The sequence below is a fragment of the Tiliqua scincoides genome, chromosome 4 (genome assembly GCF_035046505.1).
Source record: "Tiliqua scincoides isolate rTilSci1 chromosome 4, rTilSci1.hap2, whole genome shotgun sequence".
Classification (NCBI taxonomy): domain Eukaryota; kingdom Metazoa; phylum Chordata; class Lepidosauria; order Squamata; family Scincidae; genus Tiliqua; species Tiliqua scincoides.
In genome coordinates, this window is record NC_089824.1 from 59,603,262 (window position 1) to 59,631,185 (window position 27,924).

Below are 27,924 nucleotides of genomic sequence, written 5' to 3' on the forward strand. Positions count from 1 at the left end.
CAGAGCAGATTGGATCCATCCATCAACCAATAGTTGCTGGTTGGTTGGGCTCTCCTCCACTGACACTGATGGTTAGGTTTGCCATATTACCCAAAGCAGAGGGTTTTCCACAGATTGTAGGCATCCCATTTGGTGCCCATTCGCTGGCCTGGTTTGCCAGCTTGCTCCCTTGCTTTAGAAATGCACATTTCTAGCTGCCCTGGAAGCCTCAAAAAGAGAAGGAATGAGGCAATAGTGAGATCACAAAGCCACTGAAACCTGAAGAGAAGGAGCCTCTATATACCAGTGACCACATTGGTACTGCTGCTGCTTCTCCTGCTGCTGCCATCTTGGCTGGGCCTCATGTTGCAGTGGCACCCCCTTCCAGCCTGCCCTTTACTTGCTAGGCCACTGGGCCTACAGAGCTTAAGACTATAGACACAGTTCAGTTGTTTGAGGATAGCCTTTACAGATTCCTTATGAAGCTGTAGGTAGTTTTTTCCGCCCCTGGAGAGGAAATGAGAGGTGCCCATAGAATACAGTGGAAAATTTTTTTAACATATATGTGATTAGGCAGCATTGTCAGCCCCCATCCTCACAAAAAAGAGAAGCAAAGACAGGAGCTTGTGCCCTTTCCAATACAGGTCTTATTGCATGTATCATAATGTGATTTTCGTTTTAATTTTTAAACAGTGTGATACATCTGCATGCAAGCCATTGGAACATGTGTTTTTACATGCAGCTATCAGATCTGGCCTGGGGAAGCATGTGAGTGGAGAATTTACGTAGAACAACTTTTGCTGCAAATTGAATGGTTTATTTTTGGCTGAAAATTCAGCTCAACCTCTAATGCGCAATATTAACAATGTACCATATTGGAAGGCTTTTGTAAGCCACAGGGCGCAATTCTAACCCCTTATGTCAGTGCTTCCCAGCACTGACATAAGGGCAATATGAGGTAAGGGAAGAAACATTCCCTTACTTTGAGGAGGCCTCCATGAGTGACACCCAACTGCAGGATTCAGCACATGTTCCATTGGCACCGCTATGCCAGTGCTGGAAAGCACTGATATAAGAGGTTAGGATTGCGTCCACAGTCTCTTAACTACAGGCTCCCCAACCTGAAATATGGGCAAAATGGAGTGTACTGGCACTGGCAATGCAAAATGATTAAAAGTTAAAACCAGAAAGTTTAAATATTTACATTTATCAGAGTTATTACTTATTATGGTGAGCAAAGTGCTTTGCAGTCTACTTTTTTTAGTTTTAACAACCTGACATGCTATCTATCTTATTTGCAAATAACCAAAACACAATAAAGCATCCCAGACAGGATCAGGGCTGTTAAATTATTCACATGTTAACACAAGACCCAGCACAAACTGGCCTTATGTAGTTTGAATGACACTTTTAGCTATTGGCCTGAGCAAAGTGTAATCCACTGATTAGCTCAGTCTGACTCTTTTTGTGCTGGGGGAGGTTATCAGACTTCCCCACATTTCAGTAACAATGATGGGCATCATCATCTTTCGTAATAATGGTTTGAATTTTTAAGAACAGAGAATTTTATCTCCAAGCTCCATCAGGTGCTATTGACACTCACAGATTTTCAGAATGTACATATATTTAATGTTACAGCTGCAGTTAACAGCATATTGCATGAAATGACGTCAAAGTGAAATAAATGGTGTGTCATGTTGAATAAATGTAGTTTGAATAAATGCAGTCAGCTATTAAGTTTCACAATACTTCTTTCTTTTTCACGTTTTTATACCGCCCTTCCTTTAAGGAACTCAGAATGGTGTACAACATAGTTCCTCCCCTCCGATTGTCCTCACAACCACCCTGTGAGGTAGGTGAGACTGAAAGATAATGACTGGCCCCAGGTCACCTAGGAAGCTTCATGGCTGAGTGGGAATTTGAATGTGGATCTTCTAGGTCTAAATCCAACTCCTGAACTACTATAACATCCGGGTTCTCTGGTGTCATCTGGCAGTCAAGATTTGTTTCCAGGAGATGCCCACAATACTTGTAGTAAGCTGCCTTCTTCTACAGAGTCAGCCCACTGGTCTATCTATAGCTCAATATCATCTTCACTATTGGTAGCAGCTCTCTGGGGCTTCAGACAAGTCTTTCCCAGGCTCACCTAGTCCAGGAGATGTCAGGGACTGAACATGGGGTGTTCTGCACACAAATATATCCTACCACTACCACTACTGTCTCATAGTGAACATCATTTTCCCATAGCTAGAAATGCCACGCCTATCATTTGTGCCTCTTTCCTATGCTTTAGGTCTCCCTCCATTCATGTACTAAAAAGAAGCTTTTCTCCTCCAAAAAGAACAAAAAACAACTTCAACATGAAGTTTCTTCCACAATAAAACTCTCTGTTTTTCAATGACTGGCCCCAGATTTTTGGTTTACAGCCCCTTCCATAGACTAGAGCACACAACAGTGATAAATTACAGAATTACGAAAGTGTGGCAGACAATGAGTTTTTTGCAGTATTTTATTATGATTCTAGAAAAAATATCCTTGTCATATAATGACCATATGATTTTCAATACTTATTTCATGGAAAATCTTAGTTCATTTAAACTGATGTCTTCCACTGATCCACTTGCACTTCTGATGCAGACCTGGAACCAGGTCACCTGAACCCCCTGATCAGACCACTGGGGCAGGATGTAATAGGCAGTATGGGAGGATTTCAAAAGGCAAACATGTAGATGTGGAACACAGAATGGACAGGCCCAGATTCAATTTGATGTGTAACTCCAGGCACCACAGTTCATACAAACCACTTCATCTAGTTAACCCATTTTTGCCCAGCCTGCAGGTGGGCAACCTTGGACAGAAATAGCTTAAGTGTAAGGATCCAGACTGAGGATCGCATTGAATTCCAACCCACTGGTGATGTTCTCAGTGCACTATCAGTTAAATGTTTATTCACAGGACGTAGAACCTGTTCTTACATTGCCTGTGCAATGGGCAAGTGGAAAATAGAGCAGATTTATTGCTTGCTGCTGCTGCTTCTGCAAAGGGCCTTTTTTTTTTTTTTTTTTTTTTGCCAAGCAATAAGCATTAAGGAAGTGTTTACCCTGAAACAACACATCCCTAACGGCTACAGAATCAAATTTCCACCATCCCCCCCACCCCAAAAATAAAATTCCGGTTTATTATAGGCTGCAACTGGTGCTGGAGAGCCCCAATAAAAACGCACCCAGGGAGCTCTAGGAAAAGTGGCTTGCGCTGAGAACAGTTTGGCTGGGTGACAGAAGAGGAGGATCATGCGCACACACACCAGGGCAGCGTCAGGACTGGAGGCAGCGGCAGCATTTGCAGTTTTCTCTATTTCAGGAGCTGAAGCGAAGAGGAAGGAGCCTGGAAAGGCAGGGAGGCACCCGGGTGGGAGGTTGGAGGGGGTGCAAGAGAGGCTGGCTGGGGACGAGTGAATGAATGAATGAATGAATGAATGAATGAATGAAGGATGGTCTGCGAGCGGGGGGAGTGGAGAAGGCACCTGGAAGCAAGCAAGCAAGCAAGCAGCCTCCTGCATGGGAGGCAGGGCTCTGGAGCGGATGGTGCAGGCTGCGTGGAGCTGCTGGGGAGGGAAGCAGAGGACTGACTGCCCCTGATTTTCTTGCCACTGGAGAGGAGGCGAGAGCTGGTTGTTGATCCAGCCCAGAGCCCGGGAGAAAGTGTGAGGCGGTGGAGTGGGAGCAGCAGGAGTGATGAGAGAGCCAAAGCTGGAGGAAGCCGCTGCCGGGCTCTACAGGGAGGGTCGCCGCTGCTACTCCTGCGCTTGGGAAGGACTCGGAGAGCCTCAAGTGTTCGCCACTCGCCGGCTCCTTCCCCCGCCGCCGCCGGGACCAGCATGGAGACTTTGAACGGCACCAGCCTGGGCGAGCCCCTGAAGCCGCCGCCGTCGCCGCAGAGCCCGCACCACTCCCTGGCCGAGAGGAAGAGGCTGCACCGGGCGCCGTCCCCCGCCAGACCCTTCCTCAAGGACCTCCACGCGCGGGCGTCCTCCGCCAAGCCCCCGCCGGGGCCGCCCAAGTCGCCCAGCCTGCCGGGCAAGCCGCAGCCGCACCAGCAGCAGGGGGGAGCGCGCCCGCAGTCGCCGGGGCTCCTGGCCGCGCACAGCCGCCTCTCCCGGCGCAGCTGCGCCCAGGGCGCGAAGGCGGCGGCGGCGGGGAAAGCGGGCAGCGCCAGGTCCGCCCTCTCGAGCAAGAAGGCGGCCCGCGCGCAGGACCAGGCAGGCGGCAAGGCCGGCGGGAGGCAGCTCGGGGCCGAGCCCGTCCACGCTGCTGGGAAGGGCAGGAAGGGGAAGCGATGCGCCGCCGCCGCCGCCTTGGCCCAGCCGGGCTCCTTGGCTCCGGCCGCGGCGCTGAGCGGCGGCGGCGGCCCCGCGGGCAGGATCAGCCACACGGACAGCAGCTCCGACCTCTCCGACTGCCCCTCCGAGCCGCTCTCCGACGAGCAGAGGCTCGCCCAGGCCGCCAGCAGCGACGCCGAGTCCGGCACCGGCTCCAGCGACCGGGAGCGCGAGCAGCCGCCGCCCCTCGCCCCGGGGCCGCCGCACGCCCTGCCCTGCCCCGCGGACGCTTCCAGCAAAGGACCGGCACCGTCGCCGGCTCCCCCCGGAGCCAAGGGGGAGCGCGAGCAGCAGGGCGACGAGAAGGCGCCCCCCAAAAGCGCCCCGCCTGCTGGGGGCCTCCGGCTGGGCGTCAAAGCCCCGCTGGTCCCCCCCGGCGAGAGGGCGGAACAGCCGTCGGCGCTGGACGAGGAGGAGCTGCTGAGGGAGATCGAGGAGCTGCGCTCCGAGAACGATTACCTCAAGGTAAGGGGGAGGCGCCTGCGTGACCGACTGGGAGCCCATCCTGTGCCTGCCTACTCGGAAGTAAGTCCCACTGTAGCCTATGGGGCTTACTCCCAGGAAAGTGTGAACAGGACTGCAGCTAGACTGACAGACCGGGCCTGCAGGGCACTAAGCAGCAGCAGCAGCAGGTGGTGGTGGGTCGGGCAAGGGGGGGGAGGAGGCGCTGAGGGAAGAAGACACCCCATGACAGAGGGACAGTGGTGGGGACAGCTTCTCCACACTAGAAGGCTCCCCACCTGCTCACCCCCCCATCCTGGAGCTGCAAGATTTCTTCTGTGGGGCAGTGAAAGGCTGAAGTCTCTTAAGGTCCCCCCCCCCCAATTCTGGCATAAGGGGAACTTCTTGGAGGTGGTAAAGCTAAAGGTCAACTGTGGGCCATTCTGATGGGGACTGCAGGGGGTGGTTGGGGTCTGCTGGTCCAAGGGGGGGGAGGTGCACTTGTTAGGCACCCCTCCCACGAATAAACTTGAAGCAGGTTATTCTAGACCAGGGACATGTAGTGTGGGGGGAGGCAGGTGAGGCAGAGCCTCCCCACTGGAATGTTTTGAAAAGTGCCGCCTTTTGAGGTGCCCAAGCATTCACAACCCATGCACCTTCGCTCTCCACACTCTTCATGCTCTGCATATGGGTTGTGGGTACTTGGGCGACTCACATGGCAGTGGTGCTTCTCAAAGAACTCCAGTGGAAAGGCGCTGCCTCTCCAACCACTACACCTCCCTCTTTCTAGAAGTGCTTCTTAAAAAGAGGTGGATTTCTTGTCAGAGGCATTCAGTGCCACACCTTATAACCACAGAAACAAATTCCATATGTTTTTGTAGAAACACTACTTTAAAACTTTTTGCCTGCCACACATACTCTTAAAAGCAGCTTTGCTGTGTTATGTTTTAGATTCTAGAACAGTGATTTTTCAACCTTTTTCATCTCATGAATGGCACACTGACAAGGTGCTAAAATTGTTAAGACGCACCATCAGTTTTTTGACAACTGACAAGGCACACTGCTCTGTTGGTGGGGTCTCACAACCCACAATAGCCCTACTCACAAATGACCCAACCTCAAACTCCTGCAGTACACCTGTGGACTGCTTATGGCACACCAATGTACCATGGCACACTGGTTGAAAATAGCTGTTCTAGAACCTTGTGATCCATGCAGTGCAGCTGGGCCCCCTTTTCAACACCCATTGTGTCAAAGCAATTTAATTCCCCCCCCCCCAAAGATACACTGGTTCTATAGAGTCTGTTATGAAATGTGTGTGTGGGCAAAGGGAGACCAGATTGTTTCAGAGGGATGATGTGAGGTTCCGTCAAGGAGATGTAGATAATGTTATTGATTGGTACTTGAATGATGTGGAAAGATGGCTTGTGGGTAGATTAGGTATGGATAATGTTAACTTTCTTGTCAAATAAGGTGTTTTTGCACATTAAACTGTATCCTGGTACATCTGTGTACCAGGATGCAATAATTGTTAATCTGTGCCTGGGTACGGTTAATCACATATTTCATTCAATGCAGGTACAGTCTGCATGATTTGTTGCTCTGCAAAATTCAAGTACAGTCATTTACATAGAAATGTGTACTTGTGTACAGTAGTTGTGCCTGGATACAGACATTCTGGATCTGGATCCAGCATAACATGTGAACAGCCTTATGCTTCTCAATGCACCTGTGTAGTAATTATACGTTTGCACCAAATCTCTAACCCGCTTTGGAGCTCTAAAAATTTGGGTTGAAATATTTGGGACAATATGATGCTGATTCCACAGTTTTGCACCTTAAAGACATACTCTTCTGTGAGTTCTTTTTAATAGAAAAGTTGCTGACTGGAAACTTGGACTGTTCAATCTTTGTGCATGTTTACTTGAAAGTAAGTTTGCCTGAGTTCAGTGGGCTTTCTTCCAAGTAAGTGTGCATGGGACTGTAGTCTAATTCATTATGCAGCAAGACAAACACAATCCATGATGGATTGTAGAATCTATGGGAGATGGCTTTATATATTGATCTTTTAATTAATTGTTGTTCCATTTGAAGTAGCGTGTCCGGAATGGGATACAAAGCATGTAAATACCAAGCAGTTGTTAACCTGAATTTGGCATATTGTTCTTCCAAACATTTCTTGTGTTGTATGTATAATGCAGCTTGTATCAAAATTCTAAGTGCAATTAAGTCCTGTTGAATTCAGTGGAACTTGTTTCTAATTTAAAATGAGGGCTGCATGGGACCATACTGCCTCTGCAGTATAGTGTTTCAATTTTTATACTTCATAAATTCATTAAAACCTTGTTGGAAAAATATGAGCATCATTCAGATGTGTGGTTGTTTGACCTTTTTCCTTGTGCAGTTTGAAGATCTCCCATGAAGCAGCAACATGAAAATGACAGATAAGGCACTAATGTGTATAATCTTATTTCTTTCTTATTTCTTTACAAAAGCTGACTTCTTTAGACTGAATGGTTGCAGTGCCAGTTTTCTGAAAGCTGATTAGATAGAGCACAGAGCTACAGCAAACTTCACACTTTTTTTTTTTTTTGGTCTATGGTATTATGGTCTTGGTGATTACCATTGAATAAAACATCTCCTTGTAGCCAGATACTCTCTGCTCACATTTTAAAATTAAAGTTTTATTGTTTCCCACAGCACAAAGTGAAACAGTAAAAAAGGAAAAATAGAACAATATAAGCCAATAACTGTTATTCTAAACCAGCTATTTTCAATCTTTTTCATCTAATGGCACACTGACAAAGGGCCCAATCCTATCCAACTTTCCAGCACTGGTGCAACCTCAATGCAGCTGTGAGGTAAGGGAACAAATGTTCCCATACCTTTAGGAGGCCTCTGTGACTTCATAGGAATCAGTGCATACCCCATTGGCACAGCAGCACCAGCACTGGAAAATTGGATAGGATTGGGCCCAAAGTCACTAAAATTGTCAAGGCGTACCATCAGTTTTTTTACCATTGACAAGGCATGCCATGCTGCTGGTAGGAGGCTCAAATTCTCCAATTGCCCTACTAATAAATGACCTTCCACAAACTTCCATGGCACACTTGTGGACCATCTGTGGCACACCAGTGTGTCACAGCACAGTGTTTGAAAATTGCTGTTCTAAATAGTGTATACACAAGTTACAACAGCTGGCATTTTTTCCCTGCATGTATAATATATATAGTATATTTGTTTATGAAAGAAATGACAGGTGAGACATCACACATGAATAACTAAGAGCCTTTCTGCATATAGGGTTGTCAACATGCTTGGCCTTTAACAGCTGCATGGCATGCAGAAAATTAGCAGCAGATTTTCTTGCTATGGGAAATTAAGCGCTGGGAAAATCTCTCTCTGCTTCATTTCCACTTGCTGTGCAGCTGTTTGAATGGTATAGGAGCCCCACCAGAATTGAGCAGACAATCCTCTCTACAAGATCAGTATAGCACAACCCTACTCAGAAGTAAGTTTCTTTGAATTCAGTGAGACTTACTCTTAGGAAAGTGTGTATAGACTTGCAGCCTTAAAGTGTGCTTCAGATTTGTTTGAACTTTTGTAGGATGTTTCTATAAGTCCCCTCTCAGTGTCAGTGTTGTAACATGCTGTCCAGACATAGTGGGGTGGTGGAAGTTGCCATGCAGGAGTTTAAGCATGTGCACACTTGCCTGAATTTGCATGTGCACACTTGCCCCATATATGCAGGTTCTTTCAATGATGTGGCTAGATGTGTGTTTCATAACAAGAGAAAGGCCTCCAGAGAGAAATTCTTAAAAATCCGTAAAACCTTGTTTAGCCTTGTTGTAGTTTGCTGTCTTAAAAGACTGTTGGATGAGCAAGGCTAGCCTTAAGAGCTGCAGGGTCCTATGCACAACAATCTCAATCTCTCTCTCTCTCTCTCTCTCCTTCCCCCCCCCCCCACCACTTCTGCTTAGCAGGCCTGGGGCCAGTGGCACCCAAAAGTAGGTGGTGGTGACGACGTATTGACATCACTGCCCACTGCTTCCCCCGCCCCCCCCCCCGATTTTGAGTCTGTTGGACCAGGGTGGGCAGGAGAGCCACCCACCCACCAGCAATGCCCTGCTTGCCATGCTCTTCTCATGGAGCCTTGGCATGGAAGATTCATTGCCAGAGTGTCTGCTACAAAGCTAGGTGCTGGCTGTGGCTGCAGGTGCTCTACTCACAATTCCACTTAACCAAATTGCCTTAAGGCCTGCCCTATGGATTAGTGTCCCCATACCGGGCCATGAATGAGTTTCCAAAGATTTTTTTTTTAACACAGTGGGACTTACTTCTGAGTAGACATGCATAGCATTGCACTGTTAGTGTTGTATCATAAGCTTATCACCACATCACAAACAATATCTAATATTAAAATTTCTAGCTTATAAATGCACCATCTTGGAGATACAGTATTTTACCAGGCATGAAATGCTGTTGTTGGAGTGTTGGGAAAATGTGATATCCCTGCATAAGCGAAGCAGAGCAGTCAAACTTGAGCGAATACAAAGGCTGTGGAAAATAAATAGGAACCAAAAGTGTATTGATTGCACAAAATCTGATGGTGTGGAAAGGCCTTCAGAGACACATAAGAATGATTAGAGCAGGAGAAGAGAAGATAAAGTGCTGGATTAAAAATTCCAAGATTAAGAAGCATGGCAGTCCTATGCTTAGTTAGGTTCTTCTGTTCTCAGGGTATGCTGCATAGACAACAGGTGTTTTAGACTTCCATGCAGCTAAGCATATAGACATCCCTTCCATCTCATGTGACAAATGAGCTGCCACCACTTCCTGAGTATTGGGAGCAAGATTATATAGCCGACTCTGCATCAGCAGTATTCACTTGGAATTTGACAATGACTAATTAGGAACAGTGTGTGCTGTGGATACACTTTGTTGTGCTTAATATGAAGAAAGGAAATTGTTCCAAAGATTTTTTTAATGCATACATGTGCAAGCTTGCACTCACAGCCTGGTCGGTGCATGTTTCCTTAAACATCTGTTCCAATGAGTCACAGAGTGCAGTCCTAACCAACTTTCCAGCACTGACCTAGCCACAGTGCAGCTGTAAGGTAAGGTAACAGACATGCCATTACCTTGAGGAGGCCTCCTTGACTGCCTCCCCACTGTAGGATGCACTGCACACCACATTGGCATAGCTATGTCAGTGCTGAAAAGTTGGTTAGGATTGTGCCCATAGTGAAACAGAATTTACTTTCAAGTAAGCATGCTTAAGGTTCCAAAAGTAGCACTTGTTCCAGAATCAGCTCTAGGTTTCTGGAACTCTGGGACAAAGGCCTATGCTGAGCCCCCCATGATATACCTGCCTGATCCCTGGTGACATGTTGGGTGCTACCACAGGCACTATTATTGAGGGCTCCAAATGGGCCCTCTGATGGGCATGGGCCCTCATCCAGTGCCTGATGTGGTTAATTCCTAATGCCACCCTTGGTCTTGCCTCACTATCAAGCTACTCCTTACTATAGCTATACTATAGCTCCTTACTCCAGCTATGGAAAAGGCTTCAGGAGTCAACCTCGGGGCAAAATCCGGAGCCGGAGTCCCTGAGGCATTTCATGGCTGAACACAGTCACGTTCTGGCAACTCCTGCGACGCCGCTGGAACCAACCGTATTGGCTTCTGCCTTTCCATTGGACCATTTCAGTGACGTGGAGAGGGGGGATTTGCTGCATGGGAAGCAGTCTATCCTCCATATCTATTTTACCCAGGCTTTGCGCACTGGAGAGGACACTCTGTTCCAGAACCACCATTCAGAGCACGATACCATAGTCTTCAGATACTGAAAGATGCCAACAACTGCTTACTATAGCTGCCTTTCAGTTTATTCCTTTCTGTTCCTGTGAAATCATGGATGCCAATTTCTGATGAAAGAGGCTCCCAAGTTCATTTTTGCCTATGAACCACAACCTCAAATGCCAAAGCTCTGAATCTCAGATATGAGAAGACTGTGGCTTACTACTGGATGAAAATGAGTATACATGTATACTTAAAGGCAGTCTTACATGTTCTAGAGCTGATCTTTGGCATTGTAAGGAAAATCCATGACTGAGTGCCAATAATCGCTGGCTCAGATTAAACTCTCTCCTTACATATATTGCAGAATACCATCTCTCTTCTAAACACTTTTGCAAAGGAGCTCAGAATGCCAGGTTGATATAAACCAGTACCACGGGGAACTGTGGAGGTAGGGTTGAGGTGGCAGAGCACTGTGAAAAAAGATGTTACATACCAAGAAATGGATGCTGTAGCACTTAGGGACTGCTGCAGGACCTCCAAATTAGATAAAATTCTGCTCTAAAGTGGTACTTTTGTAGCATGGATAACAGGAAAAAAAGGCAGGGGATACAAAGTTTTCTTCTAGCTTTATATCAAATCTGAAGTGGAAAGCATGACTTAGCATCATCATATTTTGTTCACATGTGTGTGCAAAACCCATTAGCCTTTTAAAATATTAGACAGACCCATAAGACCAACAACAGTCTAGCTTTTTTATAAAGATATTTTCCTAGCTTAAAATATTAATTTTCTTATCATTCTCTTCCTGGCCATATATAGAAGTCACAATTCAAAATACTACCAAGTGATTTTATGTGCTGGAGCTTTTACAGGATTTGTTTATACAGTGTGATGTTTTGGCACAGCAGAGAGGCTACGTTCAGAAAGATCTATAAATAAAGGAAACTGAGCTTATTGGGTAACCACAGATACTGTACCTTTTGACTCTCTTGTGAATATAGTATTTAGGGTTTTGATCAACGAAAGCTTCACTATCTCGCCTTTACTCACTTCCACAGAGTTTGTAGGAATTGTGTGTAGAACTTTTTGCAAAACTGGGACAAAACAAGTTGATTAAATATAGATAAACCTTGAGGGGAAAAGGAGGCATCAATAGCAAGAAGGGATGGGGTTGTTATTTATAGAGGCAGCATGGTACAGTAGCCTTGGGTGTTGGCCTGGTGGCTGTTTTATAAGGCTGGATTAGTTTCCTTATAAAAACCTAAAAGGGGAAGGGCTCCAGAGGAGCCACAAAAGCCACAGAGCCCAAAGTGTGCTGGTAAGCACTAGTATCTGCGGGTTTATAAAATGTGAAATACAGGTCCAGCGTTGTTATACACTGATTTTTTATACATGGATTTGACTCAACACAAATGGGCCCTGTAAATGAGAAGGAATGTGCTTATCCCTGGAGAAGGGAAAAAATGCACCCCTTTAAAATCAGTTTAAAAAACTGCTTTTTACTGTTGCAGAGAGTAAGTCATACAAGTGATTACAGGTATAACCTAAGTATCCACAGATTTTTCTATCTCAGAGTTGAAGAGAAGGGCCCTTTAAGTTAAAGGTAAACAGTTTAATAATGCCAGAGAGGCAGCTGGCTGACAAACAATCATTCTCTCTGCAGGCTTCACTCTTCTCTTCCTCCTGAGCACCTGAACTAAGGCTAAATGGCAGCAATTATCACCATTCTTTCCCCCTCCTGGTGAAGGGAGGGATTGCTGCCTCCTAGTGAAGCCTAAGCTCCTGGAGAGAGACTGATGGCCTCTGTGTGCATTACAAAGGTCAGCAAGGCTGTTTTTAAATCACCAAAGCAAAGCGACTTGGTTTTTTAAATTGATTTGCTATAGTGCAGTTTTTGCCATCCAGGTGAGTTCTTGGAACAGATCCCTCGCAAATAATGAGACTCAACCTGTAGTCACAAAATCAACACACATATGATAGCTAGCATACCTGCTACTGTATTTTTCAACTCTCCTTTTCATTCTTGGGGGAGGTGAAGACCAAAATGGCACATACTGTACTGTATTTATTGAAGAAAACGGATTAGTCAGCATGACTGAAAAAGGATCTGTAGACCTAGCAACCTGCCAGAATGTAATAAGGTGAAACAGCAGGAGTACCAACTATAAAGTTTATGGAATTGTGCTAATGAAGTATCTCACGAAATGAGTCATCTAGAATTCTTTATATTCTTTGATTAGGGTTGCCAATTCTGACTAAAACAATTCCTAGATTATTTTTTCAGCATGATGTAATATTGGAAATTCATGGAGGCCTATAACATCCATGGCGGGAGAAGGCCTTTCCCTGGGGTTGTTACTGAGCGCAAGGGGCTTATCCGGTTGATGAGCAGTGGTCAGCAGTGAATTAAAGGATGGGAAGCAGATATGGTAGCTCTACACAGGTGGTTTAATTGTGTCAACTGTTTTACATTCATGTGGACTGTTACTGCACAGCCCACAGCACTCTATGCTGACTTGTGCCGTTGTCGTCTGATCGGCTCAGGACCCAGCCCTTCCGGCTCCTTGGTGGTTCCAGCCCAAGCTTCCTGACCAGGGTCTCTTGGCCCAGACTCCGGGCTCTGGAGGGCCACAACTCCGCTGGCCAGGGTCAGGCTGGCTGGCCTTGGGAGGACCCACAGTACTTCTGTGCTGGATCCCTGTTCAGCTAGCCACCATGGGGTATAGTTGGTGGTGAGCGCCCAGCTTGACAACCCAGTCTCTCTAGGGTTTGCCCTCTGGGTCCAGGCAGGTCCCTGCCCCAGCCTCCTCTCTCTAGAGCGGACTACAGCCCCTTCCCTCTGGAGGCCTCTCTCTTTCCCCTCAGGTAGGGGAGACTTTTCCCCACTAGCTTCTCTCCGGCCTTCTACCCGTCTGGAGAGGAGTAACCTCCCTTTTCCCTCTCCAGGCTCCTTATGAGGCCAACCTCAGGTCGGTTCAGCCCCACCCCTACCCCTCCTGACCAGGTGTCTGCCTGTTCCCAGCTGTTCCTTGTCCCTACTCCCAGGTAGGTGTTCTGCAAGGGCCCCCAGTCCTGATGACACTTGGGGCTTACTCCCGAGTAGGCCTTGACTCTAGAGGAGATCCCTGCTCCCAGGGAACTCCTGGCCGCCCGGGCTGGCCCAGGTGACAAGGCCTTATCAGAATCTCTAGGATTGCTTTAAGTAGTCATCTGGAGATTAATGCTAGTTCTAATCCTAGAGAGTTAGCAGCTCTGTGTTTGAAAATTGCTGGGCAGTTCAATTCTAACCTGAGCTGGTGCAGCGGGGCTGCATGGCCTGCACTGTATCCAGTGTAAGAAGGAGGCTGAAGGTCTCCTCAGGGTAAGGGGATATTTTTTTCCCTTACCCTGAATAATGTAGGGGATGCAGGGGCAGTAATGCAGTGGGGAGTAAACCCTGCCCAATAGGGCTACTCAGATCTGTGCCAGCTGAATTTCTGGCACAAATCTGAGCAGACCTATGTAAGACTGGCAAGCCTGGGAAGTGGGTTAGGATACTGCACAGGCCTCCTCTACCAATCTTGCCCTCCTCCCAGGCCTGTTCCTGTCCAGAAACATACCCTCCCCACTTCTGTACTACCCTCCCACCACCCTCCCCAAGCCCCTGCATCACTCGATGCTGTTCTTACCTCCACTGACAGCTGCTCCTTTGGATGCAGAACCAGCAGGCCTTTCTACTGGTGCTGACTGCACTAGAGTAGTTGCAGACATGCTTTACCACACATTTGTGACACACTAGGCTGGTGCAGCAGCTGCTGTGTCAGTGGAGAGTAAGTACAGGTCGTGTTTGCATATTCATGGATTTGGGGCCCACAGCTTTACCTAACCATATGTCCCAAACCCATGGATTTGCCTGACCTGTAATCCCTTGAATGCAACTGGAGTGGTGCTCTGGTCACATTCAGAGGTCCTTCTGAGAGCTGGGAAGGCCATGCATGACCTGTCGAAGCCTTGGCTGTGCACAGCCTCCCCAACCCTCAGAAGGCCCTCCGAACATGGCCAGACCACAGCTCTGGTCGCATTTAGAGGGTTAGCATGCCCTGACCCGCAAATTTCATTATCTGCGGGTTTTGGCATCTGCGGGGATTCCAGGAACGGAACCCCCATGGATGCCAAGGCACGACTGTATAGAATTGTGCTGTGAATCATGTTGTTTGATCACTTATAATATTGTGAGGTTGCTAGTTTATATGTTTTGGCATGCTTTATCATCCTTTTATTAGTGCTGTTTAGCCCCTTTTTTGGAGTTTGTATGTCTTTTATTGATTTATGTTGGTAATTATAGTATAGAACATTAATTTCTACTTGGGCTGTTTTCCTCATGTTTATAGCAAGTTGCTAGGTATTAGTAGAGGTGTTTGTTTCTGATGAGTAAGATAGGATTACAGCCTTACTGAACAAAATGGGCTTACTTCTGAGTAAAGTCGCACAATTTTCAAATACCTCTAAATTAGAAATATTATGTCTGAGGTGCAATTTAATCTACCAGTATTCATATGTGTTTAATGTAGTCTTTCTGAGGCCAGGTCCCACTGAACTTAAAGGAACTTCTGAGAAAATGTGCATAAGATAAGACGCTTGAGTGTTGTTGAACTATGAGATAGTTCACATTATCTTACAGCTCCAGGAGGCATTAGCATGAGCACTATTCTGTTGAGGGGTCTTACTAATGTTCACTGATCCCTACCTATATGCTCCATTTGTTTTCGTTTTTGGTAAGACATAACATTGCAATAGAAAATTATGACACTCTTTTAATTGGTATCCTCTTCAACACTCTTAACTCCATGCTCACACAAATTCTGTGGTTTTTTGGTGCAGACTGTGCACTTTTTGATGAGGAGAAAGGCCATCCTCTAGGATGGAAGGAAGATGTACTCTAACCTTATGCATCAGAATAATTTGGGCCATTTGGAAACACTGGGGAAGTCAGCTGCTAGAATGAAAGATCAGTTTGGTAAACAATGGCTATAGGTCCATGTGTCTTTTTAGCCACAGCTGTGGCTCTGCTGAAATATAGCATTGTCCAGGGAAAGTAGAGTGGATTATTTGCATAATGTGGTAGACAGTGATTTCCATTTGTAGCTCTCAATAGATCATATTAAAGCACCACTGACCAGATGACAACTGACCAACTATTTAAAACTGAGGTCAATTTGGGAATTCACTGACACTGTAATGATCCTGATTACTTTAATTAGTTCTAAGAGCATAACACTAGAGAGACTGTAATTGTGCATAAATAATTTTGTACAAAATCACAGGTCCAAAATAAACAAATACAGGATGAGACTAATTATTCGCGTGGGTTCAGTTCCAAGCACTCACAAGGATGGCAAAAACGCACTACAGCAAATCAATTTAAAAAACAAAGTTTCTTTGCTCAGGTGATTTAAAAACAGCCTTGCTGACCTTTTGACTGTAAGATGAGAGTCATTAAGAAGACAATCCATCAATCAGTCATCCTGGAAGAGCTTACAAAGGCACTTCACTCAGCCCCTCCCTTCACCAATGCAAAATGATCACCTTTCTTTCACCTGCTAAGGGGGAAGGGCGGGATCTGGAGAGAGAAGAGATCACCTTTCTTTCAGGTGCTAAGGGGGAAGGGAGGGCTGGAGAGAGAAGGATTGATGGATTGTCAGCCAGCTGCCCCCCCCCCCATTAAGGAGGCTATTGTTAAAGGACTGTTCAGTTTTTTAAGCTGATTTTAAAGGGCTGCATTTTCCCCTTCTCCAGGGATCAGCACATTCCTTCTTATTTGCAGAGGCCATTCGTGTTGAGTCAAATCCATGTATAAAAAATCCGTGTATAAATAGGCTGGACCTGTATGTTCATAATCATAAAACTGAATGATTTAAAATGATTAAAAGAAACTGATATATGTCATATGTCATCATGTATCTTTTGAGAATACAGGTTAAGTTTCATTATTAGCAAAGGTTCCCTTCCCAGAACTCATCTTGATGGCAAAAATTGCATTAAAGCAAATCCATTTAAAAAACAATTGCCCTTTGCTTGGCAATTTAAAAATAGCCTTGCTTGCCTTTGTAATGTAAGACAGTCATTAGGCAGACAATCCATTAATCAGTCTCTCTCCCAGTGCTTAGAAAGGCTTCACTCCGAGCTAGTAACCCTTCCCTTCACCCAGAGCAAAGTGCTGGGAAAGAATGCAAAGTGATTATCTTTCCTTCATGTGCTCAGGGGGGACGTGAGGGGGTTGCTTGCCTTGGAGTGAAACTGTGAAGCTGTTCTAAGTGCCTGGAGAGAGAATGATTGATGGTCAGCTAGCTGTCCTCTCTCACATTAACAAGGCTATTGTTAAATGATATTTTCCTTTAATTGAAAGGTTCCTTCTCATCTCATGGAAGTAAAACCACAGGTGAAAAAATCTGTGGATAATTAGGTTATACTGTATCTGTATAAAAGCCCACTCCCAAACTGCACTGGTGCAGTGGGCTGGATGGCCTATACTGCATCCACTGCAACTCAAGATGCAACTGGAGATCGCCTTGGGAGATTACTTGGTTTTTACTCCTTACCCCAAGTAAAGCCTTAGATGTTCCTATGGGGCTTCTTGGATCCATATCAGCCATTTAGCTTGGGAAAATTCAGGAAGCCCAGTGTAATGCCAGCTGGACTGGGAAGAGGGTTAGGATACAGCAGAGGCCTGCTCTGCCAATCCTGCCCCCCTCCTGAGCCTGATCCACGCCTATTCCACCTTCTCTCTCCCCCAAAACACCCCACCTCCAAAATACCCTCTGCTAGCCCCCACACTGCCCAGTACAAACTTACCTGTGCCAGCACTGCTCCAGGATGCAGCGCTTGCAGGCCAATGTACACTGTTGGGCCCACACTGCCAGCTCAAGGGTAGCTGCAAGCGTGTTTTATGGCAAATTTGCGACACTCTGAGCTTGTGATGGAATGGCTATGCTGGCTCAACTGGGAGTTAAGTTTGTGGTGTGCATGTGTGTAGCTTAATTAAGGGTTTTCCAACAGATTAAAATAATTTAAAATAGTTTATGGAGCTGAGAAATTGTCAGATGTTTACAGTGAATAGTATTGACTTTTTTAAAAGCTTATCTCTGACTTTTTATTTTTAAAAAATCCCTTGTTCTACCCTATGAATTCACAAGAATGAATGGCATCTTCTGCAGAAAAAAGTGTAGTGGATTTTAACAAATTTCCACTTGTACATTTCTTAAAAGCTTTATACTTAACGAAAAGAGCAAGAACTTCTACATTTGCTTCCTTATTGCATGTTTGTTTAAACAGTAGTATTACATAGTATTTACATATTCATTTTTATGTGTAATTTGACAAAAGTGTCATTTTATTTTAAATAAATGAAATGGATGTATTATGCTTACAATGTGTGGCAGCAGTTCGTGTACTAGAGATGCAGATTTTCTGATCATTTTTGTTTTATGCAAGAACTCTGTTTAGTTCTCTGCAACTTGACTGTTGTGAAATACAAATTATTGGCTACTTTGCTTGCTGCCTTCAGTCTCCCCATAGTTCTTTTGAGTTGAATGTGGTTCCGTAGGTGTATCAAGGAAATGTGGCAAAGAATTCATCAAGCGCTATTTCTCTGCAGCCTCCATTCATTTCAGCAGGCCTTGAATGGCAACCTCACCCAAGCCAAATTAAATAGAATGGCAGCTGTGTAGCAGCATTATGTCTGGGGAATTGTCTCAAAGTATTAAACATTTGGGCTGCAGCCATGTGCCCAGTTAAGCTTCCAAGGGACTATGGCTGAATTCCTAGACACGCTTTCCTGGGAGTGAGTCCCATTGAGCACAGTGGAACTTACAGTACTTCTGAGTAGACATGCATAGGATTGTGCTCTAAGAATACGGTTGATGAATGCTTATTCCTTAGTTGCTTATTTCATTGAACTGCATGAGACTTATTTCTGATTAAACAGGTAGAGCAGTGCAGTGGAAGACTGCAATACTTCTCGTCTCATGGCACACTGGCAAGGCACTAAAATGGTCAAAGCACACCATTGGTTTTTTGGCAATTGACAAGGCACACTATGCGGTCAGTGAGGGGCTCACATCCCCCAATGGTTCTATTGATAAATGACCCTCTCCCAAATTCTGCACCTGGGGACCATTTGTGGCACACCTTTGTGCCAAGGCACAGGGGTTGAAAATGGCTGCATTACACACTTAACTTGTAATCCCCATTTCATTCATCCACTTGCTTCTGAGTACGCAAGGATATAAACATAAGAAGAGTCCTGCTGGATCAGGCCATAGGCCCATCTAGTCCAGCTTCCTGGATCTCAGAGTGGCCCACCAAATGCTTCAGGGAGCACACAAGACAACAAGACCTGTTGTCCTGGTGCCCTTCCCTGCATCTAGTATTCTGAGGTAGCCTATTTCTAAAATCAGGAGCTTGCACTCCTATCATGACTTGTAATCTGTGATGGACTTTTCCTCCAGAAATTTGTCCAACCCTTCTTAAAGACATCTAGGCGAGCTGCCATCACTACTTCCTGTGTCAAGGAGTCCCACAAATTGATTACATGCTGGGTAAATAAATATTTTCTTTTGTCTGTCCTATTTATCCCAACACTCAATTTTAGTGGATGTCCCCTGGTTCTGGTGTTATGTGAGAGGGAAAAGAGCATCTATCTACTATATCCATCCCCTGCATAATTTTGTATGACTCAATCATGTCCCCCCTCAGGCGCCTCTTTTCTAGGCTGAAGAGCCCCAAACACTGTAGCCTTTCCTTGTAAGGGAAGTGCCCCAACTCAGTAACCATTTTGGTCGATCTCTTTTGCACCTTTTCCATTTCCACCATATCCTTTTTGAGATATGGCGACCAGAACTGGACGCAATATTCCGCATGTGGCCTTACTATCGATTTGTACAACAGCATTATAATATTAGCTCTCTCATTCTTAATACCTTTTCTAATGATCCCAAGCAGGGAATTAACCTTATTCACTACCGCTGCATATTGGGTCGACACTTTCATTGAGCTGTCCACCAGCACCCTAAGATCTCTCTTCTGATCTGTCACAGACAGAATCCTTTAGCCCAGTGGTTCTCAAACTCTTTGGAAGAGTTTGAGAGCTGCTAAGTCTTTGCGGGGGAGCGGGGAAGGCAGCGGGGGCGGGGGAAGGCAGCGATGCAATCCCCAGGATTGTGTCCCTAAGGGGATTGCAGGGACTGGCATGCACTTACCAGTCCCTGCAACAGCCTCCCGGGTGTGCAGGGAGCCTTGCACAACCGTTCGCAGAGCTCTCCAACCTTCAGAAAGTGAAAGTGGAGCGATCACATCCCGCCTCTGCAAAACTGGAAGTGGAGCGTAATCGCTCTGCTTTCACTTTTTGAAGGCTGGGGAGCTCTGCGGAGGGTCATGCAAGGCTCCCCGTGCCCCAGGGAGGCTGCAGCAGGGACTGGTAAGTAAATACCAGTCCTTGCAGTCCTCTTAGCGACGTTGCTACCTCCTCCCTGCCCCTTAAGGGGACAGAGTCCAGGGTTCTCTGGCTGGGGGGGGGGGGTGGAGATGCCCTAGTTTGAGAAGGCCTGCATTAGCCTGTATGTAAAGTTTTGATTCTTTGCCCCAATGTACGAGTATGCGTACATGACTTTACATTTACTTACATTGAAGAACTAAGCTGCAGGAGGATGCAGGATTTCAGTCATAATTTTGACTTTGATTTATTATTTTATAATGGTATCGGTGTCAAACACCACACTTTATACGGTACACTTGTTAGTGGAAAATGGCTGTTAATAATATTTCCAAACATACGTAGGTCCCCAATCTAAGACTCCTACTGTAAGAATGTAAATAAAAGTGACCTAATTTCACTTTCTGTTTATTTGCAGTGATGCTGAGCAACCACATGCACCTACTGCCAAAGCTAAAAATTCCTCCTATATTTAAAGGTTTAAAACCTATCTTCCTATGAGTTACTGTAAGAGTCTAAATTTGGAATAACTCAACAGGCATGTTTAACATGAAGACAGTATTTCACTTGCTTGCAACAAGTTTAATATAAGAACATAAGAGGCTTGCTGGGTCAGGCCAGGGACCCATCTAGTCCAGCTTTCTGTATGTCACAATGACCTACTAGATACTCCTAGAAGCACTCAAGACAACAGGATACGTATTCTATTTCATTGGGCATAGCCTTCTTGGCTATCAAATACATACTTGGAGGAATTTTGCTACTCCTGTCTCATTTGGGGGGGGGGAGGATGCATACAAACCAGCCCTACGAGCATCTGGAGTAAAGTGTCAAGGTTGTTGGTAGAGGGGGTGTAGAGAGGTAGAGGCTGAATTTCTTATGAGTAGAGGCTCCTGGCCCAGGCGTCTTTAGGATTCAGCCTTCATTGCTTAATAAAGTTTTAGCTTGCATTAAATGCAATATAACAGTGTTTCTCAACCAGTGGTGCTTGTACCACCAAAGGTACTTGAGGTACTGAACATGTGTTCAGTGGTATGTGTGGGACCTCCAGATCCTCTGGCACCTGCAATGCAAGACCAACAATGCAGCAAGACCAGCAATGCAACAAGCAGTGGTAGGCTAGGCTAGGCAGGCAGAATGGCCCTTTTTTGTTTTATAAATCTTTTTAAATTAATCAAATTACCCATGGGCATCACAGTGAGTTAAATCTGTGGATGCCTGACCCACAGATACCAAGGTTGTACTGTTTCTGTTTTTTTGTTGATAAACACTTTTTAATATTATAAATAAAAAAGTCTTCCTTCATAAAGAGAAAAAAGAGGCAGACATAAAGAGAGGTAGAAAAGGAGATGCAAGAAGGTTGTGAATACAACTTCATTGTCCACAAGATTTAGAGACCTTATTAGGGGGTTCACACCCTTAGAAGGACAAATGGAGGGATGGAAATAATAGTGGTGGTCTAATTTGAATCAAGACATACACAGTTCGAAACGATCTACATACATACCTTGGCAGAGAGCCACTGGTCAACATAATACTTGTCGAAGAATGTATCTCTGTCAAAGTCTCATGGGTGTCTCATTCCACTATAATTGATCAGAGTACTCCTCAGAGTGAAGTGTGTGTTACAGGAATTTGCTCTGTCAAGAGACCCATGTATTACTTAAAGTTGTGTGCATAACTGGTTATTAACTAAAAGGGCTTGGTTTGCTTTTTGGTTTTCTGCACGTTTATCATGACACAACATTAGCTGAACTTTTCATCTCTGAAAACAGATGCTCTGAGCTGTTTGTCATTTATCACTTTGGCCAAATTGTTTGCCAGAGCATAGTTTAATGTAGCTGTTCTTTTTCAGTTATGCAAACTTTGGTATGTAGTTAATATGGCAAAATGGTATTAATCCTGGCTCATATGCTATATCTGATACTAAAGAGTCCAGTGTTACAGATACGGGGGCTCCTGTATCTGTGGATCCCATATCTGTGGATTCACTTATAATAATAACAACTAGGTATTTATATACTGCCTTTCTGGTCATCAAATTACTCCTCTGACTTTATTCAAGACGGTTTACATAGGCAGGCGTTTCTAAATCCCTCAAGGGGATTTTTACAATCATAGAGGTTCTCTCTTTCAAGAACCAACAACATTTCAGAATGGATCTTCCTGGTTTGGTCTCACTTCTGGCCTCCAGTTCTCCCACGCAGGCTGACAAGCAGCTCCATCTCTCAAATGGAGGGCAGAAGAAGAAGACGCTTCTTGCTCACAGCAAGAGCAGGTGGAATCACTCAGCTCGGCTTGTCAGCAGCTTCAAGGTCTTGCCATTCTCAGCCATTCAGGGAGCTGCCGGTGCTGCTGGTGCCCTCGAACCGGCGACATTCTGATGTTATCTTCAGGCTAATGGAGGCTCTACCCTCTAGACCAGACTTATCCACAAATCAGGTCTGCAGCCCCCACCCCGCACACCCCCTCTGGAGGCGAGTGGAGCTTTGCTTTGCGAGGGTCCTCCATGAGTCCAGCAAAGGCTGCAGATGACCATCCGGGCCTCTGCCGTGCTCAGACTGAGTCTTACAGTTAAAAAAAGCAACTTCTGGTTTTTCTGTGAAACCAGAAGTGATATTTTTTTATACCTTATAAGGCACTAGGAGGTGAATACCATGGCCTGCCTACATTTTAAATCCAGATTGTGTCTCTGATCACTACTTGGTTTGTTGTTTTTTAAGGCAGTGGTCACTTCTGTTTTCTTCCAGGCCAGTGTGGTCTGCAGAGAAGGTGAAAGTGAATTTTGTTGGAAAAACCGATCCTAACTCTGGCTTACCCAGATTCCCAATTCATATATATGTTTGGATGAGTTTGTTGAATAGTACTTGGTTAGAGCAATACTGTATGTCTATTTTGTGAAAACCAGCTTGAAAATTCAAGCATTCAATGCACAATTCTGCTTTTTAGATACTTCTGTATTTTTATACAGAAATGTTTTATTCATATCTTTTTGATTTTTATAAGAAATTTGGTCTAGGTTATCAACAGAAAAATCTGTACGGTATTATACCGTAAACAGCCTCATAGACATACATTTTCCTATTGTTTGAAAAAAATGTCTAATAGTTTGGCCTGCCTGATTTTGCTTCTCCTTAATTTTTTTAACCCTTTTCCAGTAAGCAGCAAAAGTGTAGAACTGAAGATATATCTGTGCTGGAACTTTTATTTAAAAAAACTGCTCTTATTGGTGTTCTCCATTGTAAGTGTTCTCTTTACACATAGTGTCAAGTTAATAATAGAATAGTTGCATTCCCTAGAGTCACTATCCAGCAAGTTAATGGCCTGTGCTGAGCCTGAAGACCTTTGTATTAAGATTTTAGTTTGAAAGATTCAGGTATACACATTAGAGTAATGGGGATGACAGAATTTGTAGAGAATGGTGACCTTATCTGCTCTAGAAGTTATTTACTGTATTTCAAACCTTGGCACTTGCTTCCTAGGTATCATGTTTAGTATTGTTTTGAATCTGAAAGGTTGAAGAATCAAAGATGCAATCTGTTTTTTGTTTCTGATGTCGCAGTAACTTGGGGGCTGGGCAGGTTGTGAGCAATTTACTGCAATATGTTACCATGGCAAAAGAGAGGGTTTCCACTTCGTGTGGGACTTATCATTCAACTTTGACATAACATTTTCTTTGGACTATATTACACTAAAAGGTTAATGTTGCAGAAGTTTCACAGAGTGGTATATAGTATAAAGACATAATAGGAGAGAGACAGGTACTCCCCATAAATGTGTTGTTCTGTTCTTGCAAAGATAATTGTACTAATAATAATTATGCACCCTCATTTTAGTTCACAGCTGAAAAAAATAATGATGTTCTCCACAGTTCTAAGTGATAGTGTTCCTACTCCAGGCTAGTTCATAATTACCATGAAAATTGAAATGAACATAACAGAAATTCATTATATACAACTGAGTTGAAGTAAAACAGCAGGTGATAGTATTGCTCTTCCTCTGATATCTGAAGCTGTAAGTTAGAACTGGTATTAACTTATTGACCTTAGTTGCAAGGTCATTTCAACAGAAGTTTTCTGTGAACTCCACAACAAATGAAGATTGTGGAACAAAAGTACATGGTGGATTATTCTGTGTATGTATTAGGTGTGAAGAGGCAGAAAGTTGCTGATAATGTTTGGGGTTTTGACAGGATGAGCTGGATGAGCTCCGAGCTGAAATGGAAGAGATGCGTGACAGCTACCTTGAAGAAGATGTTTATCAGCTTCAGGAAATTCGGCGAGAGCTGGATCGTGCAAATAAGAACTGCCGCATTTTACAGTATCGTCTCAGGAAAGCAGAACAAAAAAGCTTGAAAGTTGCACAGACGGGTCAAGTAGATGGGGAGCTCGTTAGAAGCTTAGAGCAAGATCTGAAGGTGGGTAAAGCATTTTTACACAGTTTGGAATCTAAATCAACTCACATAGTTTCGTCTTTTGTAGGCAAATGGAGAGTCCCTTGTGGGTTCTTTGTTATCTCTGGTATAGTGTTAGATAACTGGTACAAACCTATGAAATTTTCCAGATGCACATGGATGTTTGAATGGATAATAATTCCTGTTAACAACCATCTGGCTCAGGAAAATACTGAGGTTAGCGGAAGCTCTTACTGGTTATAGGTGGAGGTGAAGCTTGTCCTGAGGAACTGGTTTACCTCTCAGTTCCCAGCAGCAGTGGTCTTGGAACTGAACTGAACCTCTTCAGAATTCAGATAGAATAATCACATGCTATGTTGAGTGCATATTTAAATACAGGTTGTCGCTCGTTATCCACTGGGGTTCTGTTCCAAAACCCCTAGTGGATAAAAAAATCAGTGGATAAAAAAACAGTGGAAAAATAGATTTAAAGACCCATTTCCAGGTTTTTTGCCCCTCTGTTGCTCCTTATTGAATAAGATTGTGCCTTGACATCTGCAGGGGGATTCTGGGACTCCCTGGTGATACCATAAAATGTGTTAAATAAAAGCAGTTTAAAAAAATAAAAAAGTACATCCCTTTACAATTATGGTTTAAAACAATTTTTCTTACTGTTGTAGAGAGGCAGTCAGCAATTACAAATGCAACTGTCTACAACAGTAAGAAAAGCAGTTTTTAAGCTGTGATTAAAAAAAGGAATAGATTTTTTCCCTTCACATTCCTTCTCGTTTGCAGATCAGCACATTCCTTCTCATTTTCGGTGGCCATTCATGTTGAGTCAGATCTGTGTATAAAAAATCTATGTATAACAAGGCTGCACCTGTACTCCTTCACCCTAGAAATTCCTTACATGTGAAACACTAGCAGCTGATAAAGAGGTGTACACTAGAAACCTTTTCATTCATCCACTTGTAGGGGTCCATTGCTGTGAAGGAGCATGCTGGTATTTCTTCTCCCATTGCATTTTGATGTGTAATTCCAGGAGATCTTTAGCATGTGTATTTCTGAGCATTTGAATTCCTTTGCATTGTTCTCATCAAGAAACTGGGATATATTTTAAGATGTCATTCTGAATATACATTGAATGTTAAGAACAAAGAACCGACTTGCAGCTAGTTATACCTATACAGGTCCAGCCTATTTATACACGGATTTTTTATAAATGGATTTGACTCAACACGAATGGCCCCTGCAAATGAGAAGGAATGTGCTGATCCCTGGAGAAGGGGAAAAATGCACCCTTTTAAAATCAGTTTAAAAACAGTCCTTTAACAATAGCCTCCTTAATGAGGGAGAGAGAGGGCAGCTGGCTGACCATCTATCCTTCTCTCCCCAGTGGACCCCTCCCTTCCCCCTGAAAGAAAGGTGATCCCTTTGCATAGGTGAAGGGAGGGGCTGAGTGTAAGCTCTCAGCTCTTTGTAAGCTCTTGGAGGACTGATTGATGGATTGTCTTGTTAATGACTCTTGTCTTACATCGCAAAGATCAGCAAGGCTGTTTTTAAATCACCAGAACAAAGAAACTTTGTTTTTTAAATTGGTTTGCTATAGTGCGTTTTTTTGCCATCCATGTGAGTGCTTGGAATGGAACCCACGTGAATAATTAGTCTCAACCTGTAATGCATATTTGTGTACTCTTTTAAACAGGTAGCCAAAGATGTATCTGTCAGGCTGCACCATGAATTGGAAAATGTGGAAGAGAAGCGTGTTAAAGCAGAGGATGAGAATGAAATCCTTCGTCAACAGATCATTGAGGTGGAAATATCCAAGCAGGCACTGCAGAATGAGCTGGATAAATTGAAGGAGGTAAGTAGCAACCTTAGATTAATAATAAAATAACTAGTGAGAGTCTTTTTAGTAAAAGAAAACTGGAATACATTTTTTAAAAAGTTCACTAATATGCTTTTTCTCAGTCTAGCTGCTGAAATAATTGACATGGAAAGTCACTATCCAAAACCTGTTTCCTGTGCAATAGCATTTGGTGTCTAGAAATGTTTTCAATTCAAGAGACATCTTGTGTAGCATTAGAATATTGCATGTGAAATCTCGCTTTCCTTAAACTGCCAAAAAGATTATTGGTGCTGTCAGTGGTGCGTGTGTGGTTTGCTTTTGCTAGAATATGTTGCCATAATGTATATTTTTGTGATTTAGAAAGTGCTACATCCTACCTGTGGTAGGACTGAATCAGGTCTGTAGAATTCAAAACAAAAATGTTAATTGAGCTATCTGAAGCTAAGCCTCTGTTAAATTTCTCACTGAAATCTGTAGGGATGTCAAGCATAGTAACTGGTTTTATGAGAAGTGTATATTTTGTGTTTCAAGAATAAAAATGTTAATGTTGCACATCTAGATATAGAATATGATCTCTTTTATGCTACACTTAAATATTTTATAACTAAATTGAAAATGTCATGGTTGTGCAATTTGATGAAAGGAGATGAAAACCAATCATAGTCCATCATCATATACCCTGGTTTAGTGCAGCATGTCTATTCCTATGGCTACACAAAGCATGTTGGCAAACTGCAGTCTTGGGTCATTTTAAAACCAAACTGACATGGAGCACTTAAACATAATAAAGTAAGGCCTACAATCTTTTGAGCTATGGTCAGATTTAGAGAGCTGGAGTAATTGGGTATTTATTTTAATCTTTAAAACAATGCTGGTGAGATAACCGGTATACAAACTTAATTCTCTTTTGTGAGTTTGACAAAATGGCTTTTCAACATAACCCTAGGCATGTCTACTTAGAAATAAGTTCAATTGGAATCAATGGGACTTACTCCCATGAAAATAGATTTCAGACTTCCAGCCCAGACCAATCCCCTGCTAGCCCATAGCATGCAGTACCACTGACATAGTATACACTGCATGGCATGGCGGAGGGATGGTTGAGTGTGATCAGACAGCCTGGGAGAATCACTTTGTATGTTAAGAGCCCAATCCTGTCCAATGCTTGTGCAGCGGTGTCACTGGCCCTACGCTGTATCCTGCACTGAAATTTAGCAGAAGATAATACAGGAACAAATTCAGAAAATGTGCAGTTGCATGTAAAAATTGCCAAATATGTTTCCAAACTCACCCTTGACAGTAAAGAGAGAATGTTAAGATTAATTGGTCCTAAGACATCTCCTAGCATTAGCCAAGCTACTTCTTTTGGGTTTTAGAACAAGTTTTCAAAACTTCACCCTTGTTTTACAGCCAGTTCCTGACCTTAGAGCAGAGATAATCTGAAAATCAGATAAAATGTTTCCAGAAAATTAGTAATTGAAATATGCTATTTCACTTTAAGATTATTTCAGAGAGGCAAAGCTGTGAAATAACCATGTTAGGCATGCTGGGATGAAAGTTAAGACTGTGTTTTCTAGCCTTAGAGGGATCAGAAGAGAATTCCTTTCAAAAAT

At 44.1% G+C, this 27,924-nt stretch overlaps 1 protein-coding gene across 2 annotated transcripts in view; it reads left to right on the forward strand.

Annotated features, from left to right (window-relative positions):
* Positions 1 to 4,746: 4,746 nt before the first annotated feature.
* The window catches only part of MTCL1 (microtubule crosslinking factor 1), a 122,664-nt gene continuing 99,486 nt past the window's right edge, over positions 4,747 to 27,924 (forward strand). For both annotated transcript variants that reach the window (XM_066623570.1, XM_066623569.1), the window contains exons 1-3: positions 4,747 to 4,822; positions 24,262 to 24,486; positions 26,168 to 26,326. In XM_066623570.1, the coding sequence (XP_066479667.1) occupies positions 24,289 to 24,486; positions 26,168 to 26,326 (357 nt within the window). In that variant the 5' untranslated portion in view covers positions 4,747 to 4,822; positions 24,262 to 24,288. The remainder of the gene's footprint in view (positions 4,823 to 24,261; positions 24,487 to 26,167; positions 26,327 to 27,924) is intronic.